The sequence below is a fragment of the Rhinolophus hipposideros genome (assembly GCF_964194185.1).
Source record: "Rhinolophus hipposideros genome assembly, chromosome: 10".
Lineage (NCBI taxonomy): Eukaryota > Metazoa > Chordata > Mammalia > Chiroptera > Rhinolophidae > Rhinolophus > Rhinolophus hipposideros.
The window spans coordinates 8,052,352-8,075,387 of record NC_138056.1 but is presented as its reverse complement, the minus strand read 5'-3'; the positions used below and the strand labels follow the sequence as shown (position 1 = coordinate 8,075,387).

Here is a 23,036-nt window from a genome sequence, read left to right as displayed (position 1 = left end):
TTTACAGGGAGATCTTCACTGTTCTTCAGAAAAGACAATCAGGGGCCAGCCTGGTGGCTCAGGTGGTTAGAGCGCCATGCTCCCAACTCTGAAGGCTGCCAGTTCGATTCCCACATGGGCAGTGGGCTCTCAACCACAAGGTTGCCAGCTAGATTCCTGGAGTCCCGCAAGGGATGATGGGCTGTGCCCCCTGCAACTAACAACGGCAACTGGACCTGGAGCTGAGCTGCACCCTCCACAACTAAGATTGAAAGGACAACTTGACGTGGAAAAAAGTACACACAGGAAGTACACACTGTTCCCCAATAAAGTTCTGTTCCCCTTCCCCAATAAAATCTTAAAAAAAAAAAAAAGGCAATCAGAGTAGGGGCAAAAATCTGTGAAAAGGGGAGAAAAATTAAGCTCAAAGGAGAAAAACTGGGTTTAACATCCTGTATTTACCACTGAAGAGTGTGTCATCACAGGAAAGGTACATACATCTCTGCCCCACTTCCTTGTTAGAAAGCAGGGATGCCCCAGAGATGATGTGCAGCCAGGCAGGGGCCAACGGTCGTGCCCAGAGAAGCCTGTGCCTTCCGATCCTTGGATGCAGCCACCTCCTCCCTCACAGGACATGAAGTCCCTCTGCAGACTGTGCATTACCATCATTGGCAAGTATTCTCTCCTTACTGGGGAAGGCCTGGCATCCAGTACCTAAGAATTAGGTAGTCACAAAGCCCCATGTCACCACACCCTAACTGCATCCAATCTTTCCCAGCTACAAGACAGCACAGTAGGAGACAGGGCAATCAAATCAAAACGAAGGCCAGGCCTCTCTCTGCTCTTCTGATTCCTCTCCTGCAAAGGGAGGTCCTGCAGACACAGCAAACACCCAGCTTCCACCATCGCCTATCTACACCCCTATGAAGGAGCTGTTACTCACAAAGGAGGAAGGACAAGAAAAGGTTCAATGTTCAGTTTCTTTAATGACCCCCATCTCCCTGAAGGGCGGGTGCAGGCAGCTAGGCGATGGCAAGAGATGTTCACTTGAAGATCTTGCCCTGATTGAAGGCTTTGCCCACATGCTGGAAGGCCCCCTCCCAGCAAAAGTACTCTCGAACCAACGTCTGGGTCTCCTCGCTGCTAGGATCCAGTTTCCGCCATGTATATGACTCATAGTCCACCTGCCAATCTGGACTCAGCTGAGGAGAAAAAGCCAGGTAAGAAGCACGTGGTCAGCTTATCAGACACTGTCCCACACCTGTTACTTCCAGCTCAGACACATGTCATCAGATCCCAGCACTCTGGGAACGCGACAGCTCCTTCCTGTACACATTCCTTAAACTCTCCTGAATGCTCTCAGCTCAGGAATCAAGGTGTGCTTCCTGTGTCCCTGCCCCACCCTAAAGAGATAGGCTCCTCCCCAACACCTTCCTCACCGGAAAGGCTAGGTCCTGGCCTCGGAAAACCCACACTCCAGAAATGGAGCTGCTATTGTTGGTTCCAAAGAGGATGACACTGGCGAAGGCATTCTTCCTCAGTTTGTCCAATCGCTGGAACATTCCTGAAGGGGCGAATGAGAAAATTCAGCCTTTGAGATCACATGACCTTGTGCTCCCTTCCTCTTCCCAGACCCACCCTGTTCTCACCAGTAATGAGGTTGCAACTCATGAAGGTCTGGGTGAGCTCTTCGGGGAAGCGGTACTCAGAGTACCACAGGGACCAGCCATCCTTATCAAAGTGCTCCCAAAAATACGGCAGCGCCACAGAGAGTGTGTCCTCGTTGGAGTACTTGCGCTTAAACTCATCCAACACAAAGGTACTGAATGGAGGAAAAGGCAAGGACATCAGTGTGAAGTTCCTACTGAGGCGTCAGACGGTTGCTAGGCTAAGAAAAGTGGGACTGGGGATTTGTTTCTTCGTGCCTTCCTGAACTATTTTTATTATTTGTGACCATAATTCCATCCCCCCCAGTGAACACGGGCTCTAAACAGCTCCTGAAAATGTACTGGTTTAAAGGAAGAGTCCCCGGACTGGCGGATGTGTACAAGCTTATGAGGGAGGGGAGCTGAAGGGTATGATCGAGGCCTAGGGCACTCCCGTCCTCCCCTCCCTACCCCCAGCCCATGAATGCACCGGGAGGGTGGGTCCCAAAGGGGACCTGAGGGAGACCTGCCCCAGGAAAGGCACGGCGAACTGCTGCCCCCTGGTGGAGACAGAGTGAGGACTCTTTTTTTTGGCTGGCTAGCCCCTCCCAGGGCTCTTTTCTGAGTCACACTCAGTTACTGACTCACCCCTCTTCCCCCATCACACAGGCCTCTTCCGGTGACACACACTATCATGACTGCAATGTAAGCAGGGAACGTTTTCAAAGGACCTCCACCCCAAAACTCACACCCATGTCCTTTAGTCACTCTGCCCAGAAACAAGTTCACTCACTGAAAAACCCTTGGGTTCTCGTTATCTTTAAAGTAATCTGACACACTGAGCCAAGAAAGCCAGCATCAATAGGAGGTCCCCCTCACCCCCAGCAGGGATTGTTTTTTTCTTTCTTTACATAAACACATGCTGCCTGAAGAAAATCACCCACAATGCTAGCAAACAAGACAACTAATTCATATTTTCATGAATTCCCCACTGGTGATTTTTCAAAGATGATACCGGTAGTCGTGTGCCTTACACAATTTGGTCATTTAATACTGTGACATGCTATGAGAATTCTTTTTGCAGATGCTTTAATGGCTATAAATCCAAAGTGCCATAAATCTGTTAAACCCCCTTACTGAATGTTTAAGTTGGTTCAATTATTCATTAGTACTACAAATGCCCAGAGTACCACTTACATACACTTCACTCATCCTTTACAACCCTAGAGTTAGGCTGTTACCCTCCCTCGCTTTACAGAAAAGGTTAAGTGGTGTGACCTGCCCAGTTATATTGTAGCAAAGCAGAGAATCTGTCCTTTAACCCTAGGCCCCAGGTTCCTTGCCAATCACCAGAGACCCCATCTAAGGAGCTTTAACACCCCAACCAACCATTGAGTGGGACTAGGGATTTGTTTCTTCAGACATTCCTGTACTACTTTTATTATTTGTGACCATAATTCCATTTTTTCCCAAGTGAACACGGGCTCTGAACAGCTCCTGAAACAAGTTAGCTGGAAGGATCAAAATTCACTCTGGACAAATGACTGTCCTGGTCTTTGAAGATCCTTTATGACATTAAAAACCCTGGGGAAATCATCTCAGTAGCCCAGGAGAGCTCCATGGTAATGCAACAAATAGGTATTAATAGACATCCTCAAAAGGCATTAATAAATGCCAAGTTTGTTCAAGATTTTAAGTTTTACTGCTTGATTTACTTTCCGCCCAGAGTATAGACCCAATATCCGAGTATGTGAAAATCTCTAGCTAATAATTAACATTGTCTATGTTACAACAGCATAGGTAAGTTGGGTTAGTTATCACAGCTTATTTACACACGCCAAAATCTTGCTCACTCTTGACCTGCCCGAGTTAGGTTCAAGGTAAATCACTTCAGTTCAGAAAGACATACATCTTTTAAGAGCAGCCTTCTTGATCTTGAGGAAAGCGCCTGGGAGAAACAGCTCTCAGCTATCCTCCAAGCTGTCCCCCAAAGGCGGAAAGAGCAGTAACATTCCATTAATGTGTTTGTAATTTACAACTTGAAGCACAAACTACTACAGCCATCACCAGTGCACATTCTGTAAACTGTGTCCCACACCAAAACCGTAACAAAACGCGAGGTCAAACACTAGCAGACTAGTGAAAGGATGGAAGAGTGGGTAAGAAACGTAGAGAAGAGGGAACAAAGTATAAAGTGACCACAGAAAAGACATTTCTCATATTGCTTAAAATTCTAATGAAATGACTTGGGGCAGTGACTGAAGAAAGGTTTGATGGCAAGAGTGTGGAGAGACTGTTTAATGCCATGACCACTGCTGGACCCTTGAGCTAAATCCAGTTAGATCCGGGCCAGTAAAGAAACTGCTTCTCCAAGTCCATCTGATGGAACTTTTATGCCCACAGCGCACTGGTTTGTGCTGGTTCTTGCCCCAGGCAGGAATGTACAGCATTTCCCTCTTATCTGGGGTGGGTCATGCCCTATAACCCTATCCATCTTGCACTGTCCTATATAAAATCCCTTAGCACCTGCCACGTGGCTTGGAGGACACCCATGTCATCTGCAGCAAGACTCGCCTGGTATGCAAGTTCCCTTAATAAACTTGGTGTAATCATGGAGATGTTGGCCTCCTTCTAAGGTGTCTTAGCCCTAGGAAATTTTACATGACATGGAGAACTGGGAAAGTACCAGGTGTCCCACTTTTTTCACACCAAAAATCTCCCTTTTACTGTACTTTGTTCCAAAAACTCCTACAATTACTGAAAGGAGGATACAGACAACCACCCCATCTATTTCCTTCTCCTTGAGGGGTTTAACTCCCCCAGTTGGGAAACACAAACCAGACAGGCACTTTCTAGCCATGGTCACCACCCTTTCTCTTAGTGAGCAATGGTGATAGTCTGATTCATCAGAACAGCAAAAAGATAATCAAATGACACTGACACTATGTCCTCTGATTCAGCAAAGCCAGCCCACACAGAGCAGACACAGGCTCTCTACACCGTCTCTCCACACCTTTTACAGTATTAGTTCTGAGGCATCGCAAATTTTAACGAGCAGGCTAGAGACCAATGTTCCTCCACACCCAATTCTGTGCCTATCTGATTTTTTTAGCTAGAAGGGGAGTTCCAATCTTCCCCATACTAGATGCATTTGGAACTTCCTTTCTACTTTCAAAACTTACCCAATTCTTGATAAATTCAGGAAGTTGCCTTATTTTCAACTAAAACATACCTTTAATTTTTTATGAACGACCCAAAATTCTGGGCCCTGGCTGTGAGGGGGATCACATAGGCAAGAACAGGCTTTTCTTGGGTCCCATGCCCCCTACCCTCCAGTATCCTTCCTTACCTCTTGGGCAGGTGAGCAAAGGGGTCTTTGGCCTTCGGCTCAGCAGCCAGCGCCTGCTCACATTCGTCCATCTCCTCCTCAGGAGCGGGAGCAGCTGCCTTTTTCTCCTCTTTCCGCTCAGCCTGGGGTTTCTGCTTCTCCTCCCGAGAGCCTTTCTCCTTCCGTGGGGTATCCTTTTTAGGCTGGCTCTCTGCAAATTTTTTAGCTGGTGCAGAGGAAGGGAGACAAGTCAAGGTTCCTGCCTCCTTCCACATCCCTCCAAAAGCAGGCAGCAAGCAGCGTACTAGAGGAAAACCGCTGGGTGCGGAGACAGCTACGGGATCTAGGCTCTCCGCTGTCACCAGCTCACTGAACATCCTAGAGCAAGAACACAACCCTCCCACCACGTAAGACTGCATCGTAACCTTATTAACACAAACATGTTGAGAGTACGTGCATACAACCGGGTTCACAAAATATTTGTTACTACGTGATAGCCTACATTCTGTGGGCTCACAGAACCCGAAAGCCAGACAGGAAACCCAGAGTTCAGATTGAGCAAACCAGCGCCAGACGCTGGCCGCATGGTCCTCTGCCTCCCTGACTTACCATCAAACTGGGCCATCTTCTCACAGAGTTTCACCTCCCCCAGGACAGCCCGGAACTGGCGCTGGTTAATGCAGGTGAGGAACCAGCGGTTGGTATTGGGGAAGGCCTGGCGGAAAGAAGGTTCCAGGACCTGCCAGGATGGAAACAAAGTGAGTAAAGGTAAAGATCCTGAGGAGTTTCAAGCCAGAGACCGACACACACTTGCTTCTTTCTACCCTGAGGCGCTCCTTCCTCTCCCCTACCCCCCAGCAGCTCTCTAGGGCACCATCTTACCCTGAACGGCTATTTCCCATTTACCTGCCTAATCCCTTTTTTGCCTTCCTAATCCCTAGTTCAGTCCAATTTAAAGAATACTTGGTCCCATTTTCCATTTACTACAAAGCTACTTAGTAGAATATTTATATGGTGCCTGACTCCTTTCACAAAGCCACTTCGAACCTACAGTTTCCAATCTTTTAAATTTCACGTGTTGATAAAATTTAAAAAGGGGGGGAGGGGTTGGGACCAACTGAGGGCTATCAATTACTCATTGTCAAATAACCAATTAAAACAATCTACATTAACAACTTCAGAAAGTAGAGAATATTCAACAGCAAATTTTTTTTTTCAGAATAACGGACAGTTCTTTAAATTAAACAGCTTCATGAAAAACTCATTTACCACTTTTTAGTTTGCCAAGATCAGAGGCAAAATAATCTTGTGGTGGAGAGGCCAGCAGCCAGTTTTGGAGTTCAACTTCTATTCCCTCACTGCATGCCCTTGGGTAGGTGACACTTCTCTTCACCCACTCAACAGGCTAAGATGACCCGTCAGGCCCTTGGCGTAGGGTCTGGGACAGCAGGGGCTTTTTCCTTGCTATCCTCACATCACTACTCCAGAGCAGCTTCAATTCATCAATCAGTGGTTTAGGAGGCAGCACATGTCATCTTTGACCCAATAACCTCAACAGGGATTACCAGTGTCCTGGTTTTACAGTTTACAGAGGGAAAAAATAGGGACTAAAGGAATTTACACACACCCCAACCCCTATCTACAAATAGTAAGTAACAAGGCCAAGAACAGAACGTACTTGTGCCTCCAAAAGCTCTCAATGCCAAATTTACCTGCCTTCATGATCGGGCTTCCCAAGAAATGTGGGGACAAACTGAATCTCTTAGCCCCCCCACAAACAACTAAGGGCAACAGAACATCACCACACTTCTCAGAAGACAAGCAGTCCCAGCCCTCAGTCCCGGGATTCCTAGACGGTCACCTCAGACTGCCTCATGTCCTGGTCCTCACAGCAGGACAGTCACCTGGAAGCCTTGGCACCTCGGTTCTCATCCCACCAACGTGATTCTTTATTAACTCACCTGTTTATAGAGCCACAGCAGGGTGCAGACAACTGTGATATCAGCCAGCGTCACACGTTCGCCCACCAGGAAAGTCCTCGTCTTCAAGTGAGCATCCAGCAGCCCCAGAATTCGTCTCACCTCCTCCTTCGCATTCTCTGTGGCCTATTGATTTATAATGATCAGCTGTATCAGCGAGGACCAAGCCCTTTCCCTCACCCCAAGAACAGAACTCAGGTAGCCATTTCATTTAACTGCGTCCCTGTTCATCCCCACCCTTTCAATGGAGTCAGATTCTAGGATTTTTCCAAACGAAGCTCCCAGTGTTCAATTTCTTCTTGGTGCAGTCTGCTCTCATTCTCCACTGTAATGATCGTAACCACGTGTCTTTGTATTTTAAAAGAAACCTCAGAGGTCATCTGGTCTAACCACTCCCTTACCATTTGGCATAACCTTCCTACAGCAGAGGCCTCTCCTCTGACCACCATTGACAGATACCACCTCCACTGGGTCTGACAAAGACTCAGACACCATCAACAGCCAGTTCTCCAAACTCATACCCCGAAGATTAGGTCCTTTGTTTCCCACATATTCTTGGCATCTCCTTTTCTCATCCTATTTTATTTCTTACTCCCTGACACTCTGCAGCTGATATCATCCCCACTCCTGGTTTCTCCCCAAGTTCCAAGGCTTACCTGCTTGTTGTGGTGCATGATGCCCAAGGTGGGGAACACCCAGGTACTGGCTGGGGGCACTATGTCGCTATCAGCAAAGCTCACCCACTGTACCACCTGTGCTGCTGCCTCTGGAGTACGTCCCCGAAGCTCTTCATTGCTCACTGCAGAGGCAGAACACAAAGGTCAGAACCTGGGGGTCGTGCCAACACCAATCCAATCCCTAAAAAGTCCTCCCCTTGTCCACTCCAGTTCACCCTCATCCTCTCGTTCACCCCTCACTTCCAGAACCTCCATGCCATATCTACTGCAAATTACCGTAGTAGGCAATGGCATTGCTCTCAAACACACAGAATCCATCATCGCCTTCAAATGCTGGAACCTGGGGACAAAGCAGTCAAAAGATCAATGAAATACACAGGAATTTCTCACTAGCCCATCCCAGGAACTGAACTGTTTTGGATAAAAACGTTTTTATATAAGGCTGATGATCCTTTCTAACGAAACTCCTGATACTATCTGAAACTCAGGAACCAAAAATATTTGAATTAACTTGGTATCCCTTACAATCTGAAGTCACGTAATAAACCCAAAACATTTAGCTGTTATTGGATATTTGGATAAAAGCCTTCAATCAAATAAGCAAAAGGTCAGCAACCAAGTCTTATATCTACATCTATAATACTCAAAATATCATGGTGCTCCCCACACTGCACTTGAGCTTCTACTCTCAGCCTGGTGATTTCCGTAAGACCCGCGGGGCAAGGATTCTGCTCATAGTTGATACTTGACATATTTGCACTGAAAACAGTCAACACTCATTCTCTCCCACAAATACAAAGTAAGCCTGTAATTTTTAAAAAATGTCATTGAATAGCTCTTTAGTATCTTCACTAATGGGAATCCGCAATTACCTCAAAATGTGTTTTATAAAAAGTCACTATAATGTGGGAAAAAATGGAAAGTTCCCTTTTAAAGATGGAGGCCATCTCAAAGTGATAGAATCTTAGGGCCACTTGGGTTCTCAGGACCAAAGACCCCTCCTCCCACTCCCCTACTCACCTTGCCGGCTGGAAATTTACGGAGAAATTCAGGGGTGCGGTTGGTTTGACCAAAGTGGAAGTGGGGTGGTGCGGAGAGCACGCGGACCTGAGCCCCGCTGTACTGAGCAGCAATAAGGGCTTTGAAGGCCCTCCAGTTTTCAGGGTATGTGTACAGCGTCTGTGCAAGAAAAGGGGGGGGACGTCAGTGTGAGTCGAAGGGTCCCAAGTCCTACATGTCACCTCTGGGATGACTTCCCTGAACAATCCCAATCTGTTCAACTGACTGGTTCACTCCCGCTGGTGAACCAAGTTCTCCAGAAGCTGTCGTGTGTAATGAGAGTCCTCCAAAACACCGAGAACAGAACTACACACCAACTGCTAAATAAAGCTTGTTGACAGATCTGACCTTCCCTAAGGACAGCTCTAGAAGCGTTCTCTTGCCCTCAAACGTATCTCCAAGAAATCCACCACTTCCAGCGCCGTCGGACTCCATCTGCGACGCGCAGCCCTGCCTTCGCAGAGCCCTTGTTTCATTCATTGCTGGTTCCCGGGTGCCCGTCTATTGCCGAGCGGCTCACCCCTCGCAGGCATCGGCCTTGTCTCCGAGACACGCACACCAAGGCACTTCCAAGTTCCCCTCGGAAGAGACGCGGGGACAGGGACACCGAATGGCATCTTCCCTCCCTAAAAAGCCTTTCTTCCCTTGTCACGCGTTTCATGCCTCCGGTCCTGTCCGGCAGTGAGGTCCCTGGTGTTGCCCACCTGGCCGGCGGGGTCCAGCTGGTCTGCCTGTCCAGTCCGGAGAGACCGCTCGCTCCCAAACCCCCCTGACCGGCGGCCCTTGGACCGTGGCCAGCCGTACCTGCCCACAAAGACCCTCCCCTTCACCGTCTCTGCTGTTGCCCCACAAAACGGTCGCAAAAGTTCTGTCAACCTGCCCGGACCCCATGTCTCCAGGTGGCAATGAACCCGAACCCCTTTCTCTGGCCCCAGACGGCCAGGATCCGGCATCTCTTTGCTCCTATAACCCAGACCCTTCCACCTCTTTGGCCTCCGACAGCCCCAGCCTCAGTTCCCCTCCGGGGCCTGGAAGCCCTGCTCTCCAACAGTGAGACACCTAGACCCCGAGTCAGCTCCCCACTCGGCTCCAGAACTCCTCTGACGCCGGCTGGTCCCACTCGGGGAGAGGATGGCGTCGGATATAGTGACCTGTGTGGCCTGAGCCGGCAAACTTACCCCAGCCGCCATGGTGATTCCGCAGAGAAAGGGGGTGGGGCTCTCAGTGCTGCCGCAAAGTAAGCCGTGAGGGAGAGAAGGGAGGGGGGCAGGAGAGAGCCGTGGAGAATAGCTGCCGGAAAGCGAGGACGGCATAGAAGGCACACGCACGACAGTTCGGGGTACCACGGCAGCTGAACTGGAAAGGGGGTGGGGCCTGCTGACTGGCGCGGAAAACGCTCGCGCCTGCGCACTGGGCCACTTGACGGGCCCGCCCCTCAGGTGTGGCCAATCCGAGTCCCACGTGTAAAGAGGCGCGGAGAAACTGAGAACTGGCTGGACCGCGCCCCCTGGGCAGCTACGTGGCACAGCTGCCATCCCTGCGCCGCGCTCGGTCCCGCGGGCAGCCGCCTCCGGCCTGCAGTATAAGTGAGGCCCGAGAGGCTTGATGGGAGGTCCTGCCAAGCCCCTAACATCATGACCGTGTGCCACGCCACGGTGTGGAGATGGCGGTGTGCCAAATTCCTTCTGACCGGCTCTGGTTTTCTAGAGAAGATGAATGTCTGATCGGAGCCCAAGTCTGAAACCCGCTGTTATAATAAATCCAGTTTTTCTCTCATTAAACCACCTTGCGTCTCCAGGATGCTGTTGTTTCCAGAAGGGCACTAGTCCGGGCCCGCAACAGGGGAGAGGCTAAGGGACAACAGCCATATCCCTTCCGCCTCCTGTCACTCTGGAGGGATTGACAATTTAAGACAAACTGATACGGGTTGCCATTTACCCATGTTCAGGTCTGAAAATCTTTTACCCAGTTTTAGAAGGGGATGAATTCTGTTAAGTGACAGACTGCGTGAAGGACCCTGAACTCAAATTTCAGGCTGTCACCATTCATAAATCTCGGCAGCAAGGTAGAGGAGGAGGCAGATTGGGTTCTTCTCACAGGCACTGTTCAATACCTGTACTCAGCATCACTCCCGAACTCTCCCAAGTGGGCTCCAGGCGCCAGACACACAGTCCTGGGCACTCCCCGCAAGTTGTGATAAACGGTAGGAAGGAAACAGGCTGAGCCCTATTTTGGGGTGGCTAGGGAAGACACCTCTGAGAAGGCTGCATGAAGGTCTGGGGACAGGAAGCACGAGGTGGAAGGAGCATTGTTACCAGGTGGAAATTAGAGGAAACTAGTGTTTATTAAACTAGCAGCTTTATTGCCCTTTAGGGCCCCTGTCTTGACTTGAGAAGATTTCGAAGTGCTTGAGGGAGGAAAACCTGTAAGAAATGATGGAGATCAGGAAACAGGCCTTGGGAATCCTGGAGTGGGGTCACAGTGAGAGTCTGGTCAGCCTGGGAAGCAGACGCCACAAAGGTCAGGAGCGGCTCAGTCTCTGGCCTCTGTTCAGCACTGCTCGGTCCTCTCAGTTCCTGGGTTACCCGAGCCTCAGTTGCCAGCCACTCTACTCCCGTGCCAGCACCACCTCTGCCTCCTTCCTTGGTTTGCTGCTGCAGGCGTCTCCGGGCACGCCGCCGCCCCTGCCACACTCGGTGCCACAAGGCACAGCGCCAGCTCACTGAGGAGAGTGATGCCCCCTTCCCTGTCTCATCCTGGGACCCTTCTCGGGCTGCCTCTGGTCCTTTGGGCCCCTGCTCGGCCAGCGCTGCATGGCCTGACTGCTCCTGTCCTCCAGTGGCGAGGTGCTGTCCAGCCATCAGGGAAGGCTCCGCTGGCTGCCCAGGGCTCTGCATGGCCCAGTCCTCCACTGACTCTCCAATCTCTATAACCATTTCTTCCACCCCATCTTCGCCATGCTCCCCCGTACATCCCTGCTGCTCCTCCTGCCTCTCCTCACAGCTTGTTTTCTGTCTGTCTAGTTTCAGTCTTTTGCTTGACCCTCCCTGTGGAGAATCTCCATTTCTACCTCCCTCTGACCGCAGTCTCTTGGTTCCCTGCTCTATACGGCACCCCAATGCTTCTCTGAACACCTGGACCAGGCCAGCAGTGAGCTGGGTAAAGGGAGCAGGGGGTAATGGGATGGGTGTTGCAGACAGCAGGGAACTAGGGGAGCTCGGCTGCAGAAGGGGGAGCAGCCCCCAGTCCCGACCCCGGGAGGAACGGTGCTGGTACTGGAGGCTTCTGCAGTAATTGGCTGCTACTCGGCAGCAGTTCTGTAACCGCCCGGCTACCCGGCTGGTTACATTGGCTGCCACATTGTGACTCAGGTCAAAGGGGTCCTGGAGATTCATGGGGCCGAGGCGCAGACCCTCCCAGAGATTAGAGGGCAGGCCCCCTGCCACAGGCAGTGCCCGACCCTCCCGCAGGGAGAGCAGTGAGCCACGAAGATCCCAACAAGAGACGCAGGAGAAGAACTGGGCTAGCAGGGAACCTGGAGAAGAAGACCAGGAAAAGGGGTTACTGAGACGCCAGAACTGAGACAGACCCTGAACCAGAGCCATTCCCTTAGCAGGACTTGCATTTTCCCTTCTAAGTGGCTCAGAACAGTGCCAGAAGCCAGGCTCCTCTGATCCCCATAAACATGAGGCCAAGCTCTCTCCCCGTGTCCCCAGCAACGTCATTTCCCAGATGCTACTCCTTCCCTTTGCTAGCAGTGTAACCTTGGGTAAGCCACTTAATTACTCTAAGGCATGGTTTCTTCACATATGAAATGGCAATAACAACACTAGCTGTCCCCCAAGGCTACTGTGAGAACCATGCCTGGCACACAATAACTGTGTTACCTCCTGTTGCGATCAACATTATTTATTAGTCCTCTGTGGGCTCCCCAAACTCACTCAGGGGCTCCTGATTGGTGCTGGGCTCCAGTCTCAAGGCATCCCTGGGGAAACTACAGTCCCAGCCATCAACCTCCACCTGTTCACCCTCACCTGTGAAAGTGAAAAAGGTGAGGGTCAGCCTGGAAGCAGGAAGACTGAGGGAAAGGAGGGTAAGGGATGGAAATGAGGGGGATAGCGGAGATCTCATTCCCAGGGTAACTCAGTATGAGTAAGATGAAGAAGAGATGAAGCTAATGAGATAGAGGGTGGACGCCGGCTACTGTACCTGCTTTCTGGGTGAGTTGGGACACAGTGGGCAACACAGGAGGGTCCCTGGTCTGAAGGAAATAGATCACGAGCAAGGTCAGGGCGTAGTTATTGAGAAGGGGGCCACTCCCTGCGTAAATAATCAATAATTCCAGTTAGATTAGAGGTGCTGCCGATCCCCTCCTTGGCAGTTTTTCTCAATCCTGGTTCCTGTATTTGCGTCCCTTCTTTGCCCGACACCAACTCAGCCCCAGCTCTGTCCTGACTCTCACCTGCTAGCCCTCGACCCTGAGCCCAGCAGCGAAGGGTGTACACGAGGGGCCGTACTCGCTCATCCAGCTCAGAGCAGAGACTCAGGAAGCGGGAGTTATGCAGGGCCAGCCTGGGACAAAGAGGAGACGAGGATGTTAGGGCTCAGGAACGCTCTGAACCCATCACCCACAGCTCCCAGTCCAGACTGTAACGGGGGCCAGAGAGGGTTTCCTAAGTGTTTGCTGACACAGTGGTCTTGTGAGAGGCTGTACAAAGAACACGACATCCTATATGCCCGTCTCGGACATTCAGAGCGTGTTATTATTAATATAAGCCTGCTCAGAGCCTTTACTATGCAAAGAAAAAAAGACAGGAAGGGAGGGAGAAGGAGAGGAAAGGAGAAAGAGAGGGAAAAAGGAAAAGAGAAAGAGGAAGTGGGGGAGAAGGAGGGAAGGGAGAAACCTATTTGTGTTTAACTTAGTATTTCCCAAACTTACTTAACCATGGAACTCTTTTCTAAATCCCTTAAAAATAGTATCCTAAAAAGGATACTTTCCATTGACATGGAAGACAGGCAGGAGATGAGTGGCAGAAAGAGGGATGGGTCCAAACAAGGATAATCTTGAGGCTTGGCAGGTGCAGGTGCTCCCCCACCAGGGCTCCCTCCTCAGCCACCCCCAGAACGCTCAGCTTGCCTTCCCCAACCACCCCCTTAAACAACGGTACCGGTTACTGAGGGAGATGTCACCGTGAAGACCGGAAGGCCGATGGCAGAACTTGACCACAGGGCATCGGGCAGAGGGCACAGTTTGAACTCGGTACACTCCAGGGACACAGCCACGAAGAATGGATCCCACCAACTCTAGCATGGCTCCCTGCTCTGTTTTCTCCCCCTTCAGAGCCTCTGCTAGCTCCAGAGCTTTCCCCAGGTCCCCCTCTCCCCGGTCCTCCTGCAGTGGTGAGGCTGGAGGCAGGGACTGGGGAGAAGCAAGGGTCTCAGAGGCCAGAGCTGAGTCGGGAGTGTGGGGTGCCTGGGACGAGGAAGGGATTTCAAAGTCCAGGGCTTCTGAGTCTTGAGGAGAATCTGGAGGGTGAGAGTCTGGAGGGGAGGCAGAGGTGCAGGCTTGAGGGTCCAGTGGGGACGCAAGGGCCGAGTCCAAGGATGGGGACTCTGGAGCCTTTGGGGCTGGCTGTGGATGGAAAAGAACTGAGTGAATGCCTCTCCTGCTGCCCCCTAACTGGAAACAGTCTCGTCCCCAAGATATACCTATGACCTACTACTTATTATGTGCCAGGCCCTATTCTAAGGGCTTTACACACATTAACTCATTTAATCCTCACAATATTTTTTTTAATTAAAAATACGTTTTTAAAGCCATAAAATAAACAGTGTGTATTCTATAAAAATGTCATTGTCATGAAAGACAAAAAAAGGCAGAGGAACTATTTTAGATGAAAGAAAACTAAAGAGACAACACAATAGTCTACTGTCAGGGCAGCTGACAAAATTGGAGTAGAGACTGGATTAAAGTCTTGTAATGTTTTACACTTCTACCAGTGTAACATTTCCTCAACTTGATAACGGTACTGTGGTAACCCACTAGAATATTACCTTGGTTCTTAGGTAATACACACTGGGATGTTAAGGGGCAAAGGCGTGACGTATGCAACCTACTCTCAAATGATTCAGGAAACATAAATTGTGTGTCTAATGTACAGGATCTGTACATTAGACGTTAGAAAACCCATAAGCAAAAACATAACCCCCAAATTACCTTATTGTATGTCTTGTTATATATTTTTTTTTATCCAAAATAAGATATTATCCATGCCATTCTGAAATCTGTTTTTTTTCCTGTTACAAATGCCATCTATCTCGTGCCAATTCATTTCCGTCCTACCTTATCCACATCCACATTCACATCTCTCCAATTACAATAACCCTTTCAGGCCGGTCCTATTATCCCCATTTAACAGGTGAGAGGGAAGGTGCTCACCCAGAGTCACATGACCATTCCTACTGACTGTTCCCAGCTGCTCCCTCTTCACTCACCTGGAGCTCTTCCAAGTCACCCAGATCCAGGAAGAGGTCAAGATCACAGCCATGGACGTCAAAGCTGTTTATGGAAGAGCCAAAAGGATGGATCACACAGCCTGGGTGCCGAGCAGAGAATAAAGGTCAGGAGACATTGGGGGGGCTAAGGGGTGGAAGAACATAACAGGGCACAAAGATGAAAGAGCAACCAAATAAACACCTCTAGCTGAGGGAGGACAGGAGGGCAAGGAAGAACAGGGTGGGCTCAGTCACAGTGAGGAAGGTGGCTCACCGGGAAAGAACTCTGTGAAGACCTCCTGCATCAGGGCCATGACGAGGCTCCGAAGCTGCCGCTCAGCCTCAGACAGCTCCCTCAGCCCCACCAGCTTCACCATCTGCGCTCCCACGTCTGGGGCCTCAGCGAGTGCTGTGGCCAGCTGCTGACTGTCAAGGGCCGCTCCTTTGGGGGATTTGGAGGCTGGGCTCTGGAACTCTTTCTGCTCCCGTGGTCGGACGCGCAGGCGATGTCCTCCCAGGCTGTGCTGCGGCTGTGACAGGACAGCTTCCCGGGCACCCACGTCTCCCATCTCCACGATGGCAAACACTCCCTGGCAAACCACAACGGGCAGAGATGATGGTTTTGCAACCACGACTCCAAACACATGGTCTGACAGTGGGCGAGAATTCTGACAGGGGGACTACCGTATGAACTGGGAACACTCGCTTGCTGTTTCTGTAACAACAGGGAACCTCACTTGCATCGCACATACACTACTGTCACCCCAGGCGGCCTCTGAAAATCACATTTTACCTACTTCGTTGTCCGCTACTCCTCCCAATGACATGACTTTACTGGTTATACCCATCCCCTAACTTTTCCTGCTTTAGACTCTTTTAAAATGTATTAAGAATCCATGTAATGAACACTGTGCTAGGTGTAAATATAAACACATAAACCCTACCTCAACAAACTTACCACCTAGGAACAACAGCAAAATGATAACCATGCTGCTATGATATGGCTGAGTTCAACGATATTCAATGGAATAAACATATATATATGTATGCGTGTATGCATATATATACATATATATGTATATATAAATGTATGTATATATCCTTTTTTTTTTTTTTTTTTAAAGCTAAACTGTTAGCAGGAGTAGGAAAACTATGACTGCGTTAGGGCCAAAACCTACATCTTCTGTATTCTCTTCAGTGGCAAAGCTAGAGCCTCCTCCTGCTTATAAAAAGGTACCCTTTACAGAAATCACAGTGTGATGGTAGCATAAAGACAGACATGCTGATGAAGGAAATGTAATTGAGACTCCAGAAATAAATCCGTGTGTCTATGGTCACCTGAGTGTCAACAAGGGTGTAGAGACCATTTAATGATAAGAATAGTCTTCTCAACACATGGTGCTGGGACAAGTGGATAGCCACATGCAAAACACTGATGGTGGACCCCTACCTCACACCATACACAAAAATTAACCAGGGGGACAGCCTCACCAGCACACAGGCCTGAATCATGGATGGGGAATGACTGATATGAATATGCAGTTTCTTTGTAGGGTGATGAAAACACTCTAGAATTAGACAGTAGAAACGGTTGCAGAGCCTTGTTAATACAATAATTGCCCCTTACCCGAGATTACACTTTCCAAGGCTTGTTACCTGCAGTCTGAACATACTAAATGAAAAATTCAAGAAATAAACAATTTATAAGTTTTCAATTTCATGCCATTCTGAGTAGCACGATGAAATCTCATTCTGTGCCACCTGCCCCACTCTGTCCCACCCACGATGTAAATCCTCCCTTTGTCCACACAGCCACACTATATATGCTACCGTCCTGTTAGTCACTTAGTAACCATCTCAAGTTATCAGACTCGTGGCTATCAGTGCTTGTGTTCAAGTAACCCTTATTCTACTTAAAAATGCCATATTGATATAACTTTTATTACAGTATACAGAGGGTACCAAAAAAATGTATACACATTTTTAAAAAGGAAAAAACTATATTAAAATTACACTGATGGGGCTGGCCCGGTGGCTCAGGCAGTTAGAGCTCCATGCTCCTAACTCCAAAGGCTGCCGGTTCGATTCCCACATGGGCCAGTGGGCTCTCAACCACAAGGTTGCCAAGGTCCTCGAGTCCCTCAAGGGATGGTGGGCTGCGCCCCCTGCAACTAAGATTGAACATGGCACCTTGAGCTGAGCTGCTGCTGAGCTTCCGGATGGCTCAGTTGGTTGGAGCGCGTCCTCTCAACCACAGGTGGCTGGTTCGACTCCTGCAAGTGATGGTGGGCTGCGCCCCTTGCAACTAGCAATGGCAACTGGACCTGGAGCTGAGCTGCGCCCTCCACAACTAAGACTGAAAGGACAACTTGAAGCTGTACGGCACCCTCCACAGCTAAGATTGAAGGGACAACAACTTGACTTGGAAAAAAGTCCTGGAAGTACACACTGTTCCCCAATAAAGTCCTGTTCCCCTTCCCCAATAAAATCTTTAAAAAAAGAAAAAAAATTACACTGATAGTAACCACTTTGAGCATCTCTTGTAATTGCAGAAGTCAAAAGTGACTTGAATTCATCTTTTGTTATCACTATATATTATTACAATTTTAATATAGTTTTTTCCTCTTAAAATGTTTTTCCTTTCTTAAAACATTTTTTAGCACCCTCTGTATTATAACTGTTCTATTTTATTATTAATCACTGTTGTTAATCTCTTACTGTGCCTAATTTGTAAATTAAACTTTACCCCAGGTATGTATGTACAGGAAAGACATAGTATAGTTGACCCTTGAGCAACGCGGGTTTTAAATAAGCAGGGGTTATTTTCCATTGACCTGCGCAGTACAAATGACCATCGCAGTTCAAACCCATGCTGTTCAAGGGTCAACTGTATATACAGGGTTTGGTACTATCTGCCGTTTCAAGCATGCACTGGGGGGTCTTGGAACGTTTCCCCCACAAATAAGGGGAGAATACTGTACATGAACAACCAATGAATTGTATACTTTAAAAGGGTGAATTTTATGCTGCCTAAGTCATATCTCAAGTGAAAATAAAAGCAGGGGGGAGTGCCCTCCCTACCCTCACTTCCACCCTTATGCAAAAGATAGCAAAGAACCAAAGTGAAACCAAGGCGAAAAGCAGCCACTTGGACCTGCCCAGACTAATTTTCTGACTCTGAGAAATCACACAGCTCACCACACTGTGGTTCAACACCAAGTCTGCAACCAAAGCCCCAGCTAGAAACTAGGTGTCTCTTAGCCTATCCTTGTCTTTGTGCACATATTTCCCTCTAGAACCCCATAGAAGGCGTCAGGGATGGCAGAATTAGCAGATTCAGAAGCCTGTGTCCTAGCTATTTTTCTCCTTTCAATACCAGCTACAGCTACCACTTCCCAAGGGCTTATTTTAAACCAAGTAGTTCACATAAACAATTGCTAAATTTCATAAGACTCCTATAAGACATGTATTATTGTTCCCATTTTACAAATTAAGAAACTAAAACTCAGAGAAGTAATTTGTGACTGCCTCCCAAGCAGGGGCTCAAACCCCAAATATCCAAGTTCCCAGTGATGATCTCCCTCAAGGAAATGCTGTGGAGATTAAATGAGATATTGTATATAAAATAGCATGGGGCTGGCCCGGTGGCTCAGGTGGTTGGAGCGCAGTGGTCCTAACAAGGTCGCTGGTTTGATTCCCACAGGGGCCAGTGAGCTGCACCCTCTATAGCTAACATTATGAACAATGGCTCTCCCTGGAGCTGGGCTGCCGTAAGCCGTGAGCAGGTGGAGGTCGATGTGGGCTGCAGTGGACTGCCGGGCTGCTGTGCTGCTCTGTGCTGCCAGGAGCGGCCGGTGGCCAGCTTGAGTGGCCGGCAGCCAGTGTGAGCAGCTGGCAGCCTGCTGTGATCACCGGACCAACGACCAGCAACCAACTGCCTCAGCCAGGGGGAGAGCAAGGCTCATAACACCAGCATGGGGCAGGGAGCTGTGTCTTACACAACTAGACTGAGAAACAACAGCTTGAACCAGAATGGGGGGGCGGGGAGGTAGAAGGAGGGAAGGAAAAAAGTTAGCACATGATGGTACATAATAACTGCTCAATAAAAATTTTAGTAATTATTGTTATAATAATTAGAAGCCTCGGAAACTTGAGATTTAAATTCAGGAAAAGATCATACTTTCTAATTGAAATAAATATGAACAAAAATGAGGACATTGAGCTTTCTAAAGAAGTAACCTAGGGCAGACACTGTCAGCTGCCCACTCCATATACATTGTCCCTTTCTTCCTCACTGACAGAATTCTGATTTTGTTCAGAAGGGCAAAGCGCCCAGCTAAAATAATTTCATTTCCCAGGCTTGACTGTAATTAGGTGCAATCATGTGATAGAGTTCTGGCCAATGAGAATTCTACTGAAGAGGTCTCTGGGAAAGGTTATTTTCCTGGGAAATAAAAGAAAACAGGGGTGGGATGGTGGTCAGACTCAGCTGGCACTAGCCTTTCACACTCTGCCCTTCAACCTGCCCCTTCTTCTTAGATGAAGAGATGGAAACAGCATTATCACACCTATGAAGTTGAGAGCCACATGCCAATAATAACAGAGCAGGAAAACAGCAAAACCCTGGACTGCCCAGGTCTGGATGTCTTGTTATAAGAGAACAATTGAACCGCTTTTGTTTAAGCCATCATGGGTTAATGAAATCCCTGAGAGAAACAGACCCCTCCCCATTCTAAAAGAAGGCTTGGAAGGCTAAGGAGATTTGGGATCACCTAATCCATGCCTACACAACCAGACTGCAGCCTCAGAACAACAGTATGGTCACAGAACACAATACTGCGGCAGTGAACTTTTTTCAAGGACTAAAGAGACAATGACAAAAGGTCTGCATGGAAACAAGACAAAAAGGACCACAAAGAACACGCTTGTTTGCCCAGCACTGTCCAGAGGATAGGGTGTTCTGACCAGGTAACCTCAGTACCTCTCAGTATAAGTTAATAAACTGCTAGCTGGTTTACCAACCAGTCTCTTGTAGGGTTAGGATGGGTCTCCGAATGGTGTGGTTGTAAAGCACCCACTTCACTGCAATTACTCATTTAACTGTTTCCTTTCTCCACTCATTTAATTGTCTAGACTGTAAGTTTTGTGCGAGCAGGGATCACATCTATCATATTCGCGACTCAGAATGCAGCTCTAGTGCAAAGTTAGCAGTTAATAAGTATTTGGCAAATAAAAGATTGAATGAATAAATGAATGACCAACAAGTTCCCCAATGAATAACACTGGTGAACTGAGAAAATTCAAGTTGGGGAGGGGGAGTTGCTCACAAAGCTGGACTAGTCCAAATAATGTAATGTTCACCACGGACAAGCAACATTAGGAACCAGCGAAAAGAGACTCCTGGTTTCTCCCTTTCTCGTATCTTTTGGTATGTGGCACACCTGACTCGTTCTTTATTCTCAGAGCCGTTCACTGTACCTTGTCCTTATCCATGACGACACTGGCCACAGGTCCAAATGCCTGGAAGTACTCAGAGAGCTGAGTAGAATCTACATTCCGGGGAAAGCCACTGACAAACACACTTCGAAGTCCCTGGGCCTTCCGGGCAGCTCGTAGTTGTACCAGGTGCCGGTGTTTCCGGCCTCCCAGGTGGGCATCTAGGCTGGGTCCTGCAAAGACAAAAGTGAAACAAAAACATCCAAACCACTCTTCATGTACCTGTCCCCTGACTTTGTTCTCTGCATACCTAAATCCTACTGATCCTTCCAAGACATAGAAAGTGTGACCTTTAAATAAACAAAGTCCTGGCTCCTTTCACCTTCCTCTCTTGCCCACTGTCTACAAGTACAGTGCATTCTAAGTGGTTCCCAGGAAGACTGACTACACTACAAGTATTTCTTAAATCATCTGTATCAAATATATGATGATAGAAGGGGAACTGACTCTGGGTGGTGAACACACAACGTGCTATGTACATGATGAATTGCGGAATTGTACACCTGAAACCTATGTAACTTTACTAACAATTGTCACCCCAATAAACTGTAATTAAAAAAAAAAACATAAGAAAATATTAGAAATAAAATTGGACACATATTTGGGGAAGAAAAGGGAAAAAAAATCTGTAAGTGCTAGGTAAAAGAATACCTGAAAATTGTAACAAAATTAACAGGTAACTTACCCAAGTCATACAGGAGTATAGAACTAAACATATCAGGACTCTAGACTATTTCCCCTGGATCATCCCTGAGTATGGTATAAAGATTACAAGTGCAAGGTCTGAAGCCACACTGCCCAAGTTCAAATGCCAGCTCTGTCAAACTGTGTAAGACCTTCCGCGACTCACTAACCTCTCTGTACATCAGTTTCTTCAGCTATAAAATCAAGATAATAATAGTACATAACAAATAGGTATTATTCATACACAGCACTTGGCAGAGTCCGGTACATGGTGAATGTGGGAGCAGTGGAGCTGTCATTATTATTTTTGTTACATTTTGAGTTAGCTGCTGGATGTCACCAATGCACATGTGGGGCCAGGGAGGACTATCCTGGGCTTCTGGCTGGTCCTATCGAACAAACAGCGGTAGTGCCATTCACACAGGAAAAGAAGAACGGAAGAGCCTGTTTAGAAAATGTGATTCAAAGGTGTAATGTGGGGTTTTACTGAACCCCTTGCGCTGTCATACAAGGACCGTATCAACTTTTCCAAACCCACCTTCCCAGTCATGCACGCCATGCTACTTCACCCATCCATCCCTGCCTTTGGGTAGGTCCTCTGTAGGACTTCCTGACTTAATTACTACCTTCTCTGTGACCCCACGGCTCCCCAAACATATTTAGGGCATTGAAATTGTCTCTCCATCTCCCCAGCCTCGAGCCTAGCAGAATACCGGGCACAAAGGGGATGTCCAATAGACGACGGTTGAAGAGGGAATAAAATAACGAAACTTTCGTCGTGGAGATTTCGGAAACTTGGAACTGGCGGAGTGAAAACGGAGGTGAGTGACTCTCGCAAGCCGTCTGACAAAAACGATGACCTGTTACCTTAACTTTCGCTAGGACCCAAAGACGCAAGTCCACAACCACCCACCCCCTCACTAGCCACCGCTTACGGTTGGCTGTAGTGATGTGGCAGAGGCAGCAGCGGAAAGCCCCACGCGGCAGCGATTCGACATCCGAATCCAACGCCGCCATCGCAGCTCCCCGGTTCCAACCAAATGCACCCACTTCTGCCACCACCGGAACTCTTCCAAGTCGCAACGCGCTCGGGAGCAACTTCCGCCAGCCCAACAGGAAATGACGTAGACCTGCTAAGTGAGGGCACACTCCTCCGGAAACCACGTTCCTTCGACTCAGTTCCGTTTCCAACTCGTGTTGAGGCTCTGTGGGCTTTAGGAAAAGCCGCCCATCTATGATGCTCATCTGCATGCGGTAAGCCAATTGGTGTGCTGAGCTGTGCAGACGCTCATTGGCTCAAAGAATCGTGAATATGCATAAGAGCAGCCACAATGGCCAGGGCCGGGTTGACAGCCGGCCGTTTCGTCCCTGGTGGTGTTGGGCAGGTTGTGCCCAACTTCAAGGGGCGGCAGACACCTGCGCGGCTGTATCCTCAACCCCATGTGTACCTGGCGTATAAATGTGGATGACCAGCCTCCACGAAGCCCAGAGTTGTTCCTGGACTTCCAACCTCCTCAGGGCTTAATTTCTCCCCCTGCCCTCCGTCCTCCCCACAAACAGCTGTTCTGCGACGGCTTCCCAACCCTGGTTGAGGAGCTCTGTCCCCACAGGTCACCTTCCAAGGGGGCACAGCCAGATCGCTACGGTCCAGGTGAGCCAGGCTTTCCTTCTGCGATAGTGGGTTGCATGGAGT

General features: G+C 48.7%; 2 protein-coding genes across 2 annotated transcripts; both read right to left on the bottom strand.

The window, feature by feature from the left end:
• Positions 1 to 419: 419 nt before the first annotated feature.
• EEF1G (eukaryotic translation elongation factor 1 gamma) lies at positions 420 to 10,020 on the bottom strand. The gene is made up of 10 exons (XM_081063308.1): positions 9,847 to 10,020; positions 8,630 to 8,788; positions 7,886 to 7,949; positions 7,589 to 7,731; positions 6,915 to 7,058; positions 5,563 to 5,692; positions 4,975 to 5,179; positions 1,629 to 1,801; positions 1,419 to 1,543; positions 420 to 1,181 (listed from the first exon to the last, which is right to left on the bottom strand). The coding sequence occupies exons 1-10, from the start codon at positions 9,979 to 9,981 to the stop codon at positions 1,023 to 1,025; spliced, it is 1,437 nt and encodes a 478-aa protein (XP_080919434.1). The 5' UTR covers positions 9,982 to 10,020; the 3' UTR covers positions 420 to 1,022.
• A 968-nt stretch (positions 10,021 to 10,988) lies between these two features.
• On the bottom strand, positions 10,989 to 22,433 carry TUT1 (terminal uridylyl transferase 1, U6 snRNA-specific). Its single transcript, XM_081063710.1, has 9 exons — positions 22,279 to 22,433; positions 20,642 to 20,832; positions 15,438 to 15,753; positions 15,164 to 15,264; positions 13,837 to 14,300; positions 13,131 to 13,240; positions 12,878 to 12,988; positions 12,610 to 12,702; positions 10,989 to 12,203 (listed from the first exon to the last, which is right to left on the bottom strand). Exons 1-9 carry the CDS (start codon positions 22,358 to 22,360, stop codon positions 11,038 to 11,040), a joined length of 2,634 nt encoding a protein of 877 aa, XP_080919836.1. The 5' UTR covers positions 22,361 to 22,433; the 3' UTR covers positions 10,989 to 11,037.
• Between the last annotated feature and the right edge of the window lie 603 nt (positions 22,434 to 23,036).

Bases quoted from the DNA above. Each gene is read 5' to 3' on its own strand.
- EEF1G (XM_081063308.1), bottom strand. From the start codon at position 9,981: ATGCCGTCCTCGCTTTCCGGCAGCTATTCTCCACGGCTCTCTCCTGCC. The intron at 8,789-9,846 runs GTAAGTTTGCCG...TTTCTTGCACAG, and splicing joins GAATCACCATGGCGGCTGGG to ACGCTGTACACATACCCTGA. The intron at 7,732-7,885 runs GTAATTTGCAGT...CTGCCTCTGCAG, and splicing joins CAATGCCATTGCCTACTACG to TGAGCAATGAAGAGCTTCGG.
- TUT1 (XM_081063710.1), bottom strand. From the start codon at position 22,360: ATGGCGGCGTTGGATTCGGATGTCGAATCGCTGCCGCGTGGGGCTTTC. The intron at 20,833-22,278 runs GTAAGCGGTGGC...TTGTCTTTGCAG, and splicing joins CCACATCACTACAGCCAACC to GACCCAGCCTAGATGCCCAC. The intron at 12,204-12,609 runs GTGAGTTTGGGG...CTTCTTCTCCAG, and splicing joins CACCAATCAGGAGCCCCTGA to GTTCCCTGCTAGCCCAGTTC.